Genomic DNA, 1,069 nt, shown 5'->3' with positions numbered 1-1,069 from the left:
TGCCCCGCCCCCTCCAGCTTCTCCTCAGGCCCCACTGGGCGCCGGCCGGCGCTCGGGGCCAGGCAGATGGGCCCACCGCCCGGGCATCAGCGGCCTGGCAACTGGCCATCCCTGCCCACCTCCATCTCCCCTGGTCTCCCAACAAGCAGCTCAGTCCCAGGACCCAAAACCCGCCGTCAAGAAAGGGTCTGGAGCCTGGGCAAGCCCAGCTGGGCCCTCCCGCTGCGTCTCGCCTGGGGAGCGGGCTCCTCCATCTGTCCCCAAGCCCTGATGTCCCCGTGAAGGAGGGCTGCCCTCCTGCCTCGTTCCAGCTCACACTCTCCAGTGTGAGCTCCGGTCCATGCACCCTCGTCCTCCTGGCTCCCAGAGAGCCGCAGCCCAGGCTCTGCCCGGGGTGGGGGAGCGGCCAGCAGTCGGAGGCGCGTGCAGGCCAGCCTCCCCGACAGTCCCGGAGCTACGGTGGAAGGCCCGGCCTGCCCTCCCTCACACGCTCAGGACCCCGCTGGTGCCCCAGGGGGAGTCCAGCCCTTTGTGGGGGCAGACCCCCCATGCTGAGACTCCTGGCCTCCTACTCTGCCAGCAGGGGTGGGCCCGCTTTTAGGGTGCTGGCGGGAGCCCGCATTCTCCCTTCAGGGGAAAGGGGAGAAGGGGAAGGGAGAAGGGGTGCGCAGTCCCCCAGGGCTTACCTGACGGGGCCCTGGCACCGGCCGTGGCAGCCTGACGGTGAGACAGCGGGCCCGGAGGTCTAGGACACGAGGGTCCCGGTCCCCAGGCTCTGCCGGGCCCGCACTGTCTGGATGGCTTGCTGGTTCTTGAACTTGACCAGGCCCAGGGTGATCTGGGCGTTCCACCCAGGGTCCTCCAGCGGGCAGCGGAAGTCGATCTCGCCGCCACCCTCGGTCACCAGCGTGAAGTAGATGTGGCGCCCCGTGCTCTCCACGCACTCCACCGCCTTGATGCGCGCAAAGCTGAGCTCCTTGGGCCGGCCGCCCGCGCCCTTGGCCTCGAAGAGCTGCAGCCCGCGCTCGGTGAGCACGCAGCGCTTCCGCTTCCACAGCTGCAGCAGCCC

The 1,069-nt window shown here is 70.1% G+C and overlaps 1 protein-coding gene across 1 annotated transcript in view; it reads right to left on the bottom strand.

Annotated features, from left to right (window-relative positions):
- Positions 1 to 1,069, bottom strand: part of PHLDA3 (pleckstrin homology like domain family A member 3) — a gene marked incomplete at its 5' end in the record, with an annotated part of 2,314 nt that extends 1,245 nt beyond the window's left edge. Inside the window, one exon of the mRNA XM_015587326.1 lies at positions 687 to 1,069. Coding sequence (XP_015442812.1) covers positions 746 to 1,069 — 324 coding nt within the window. The remainder of the gene's footprint in view (positions 1 to 686) is intronic.

This window comes from Pteropus alecto, unplaced genomic scaffold (assembly GCF_000325575.1).
Source record: "Pteropus alecto unplaced genomic scaffold, ASM32557v1 scaffold90, whole genome shotgun sequence".
Classification (NCBI taxonomy): Eukaryota; Metazoa; Chordata; class Mammalia; order Chiroptera; family Pteropodidae; genus Pteropus; species Pteropus alecto.
This window is presented reverse-complemented; position numbering and strand designations above follow the sequence as displayed.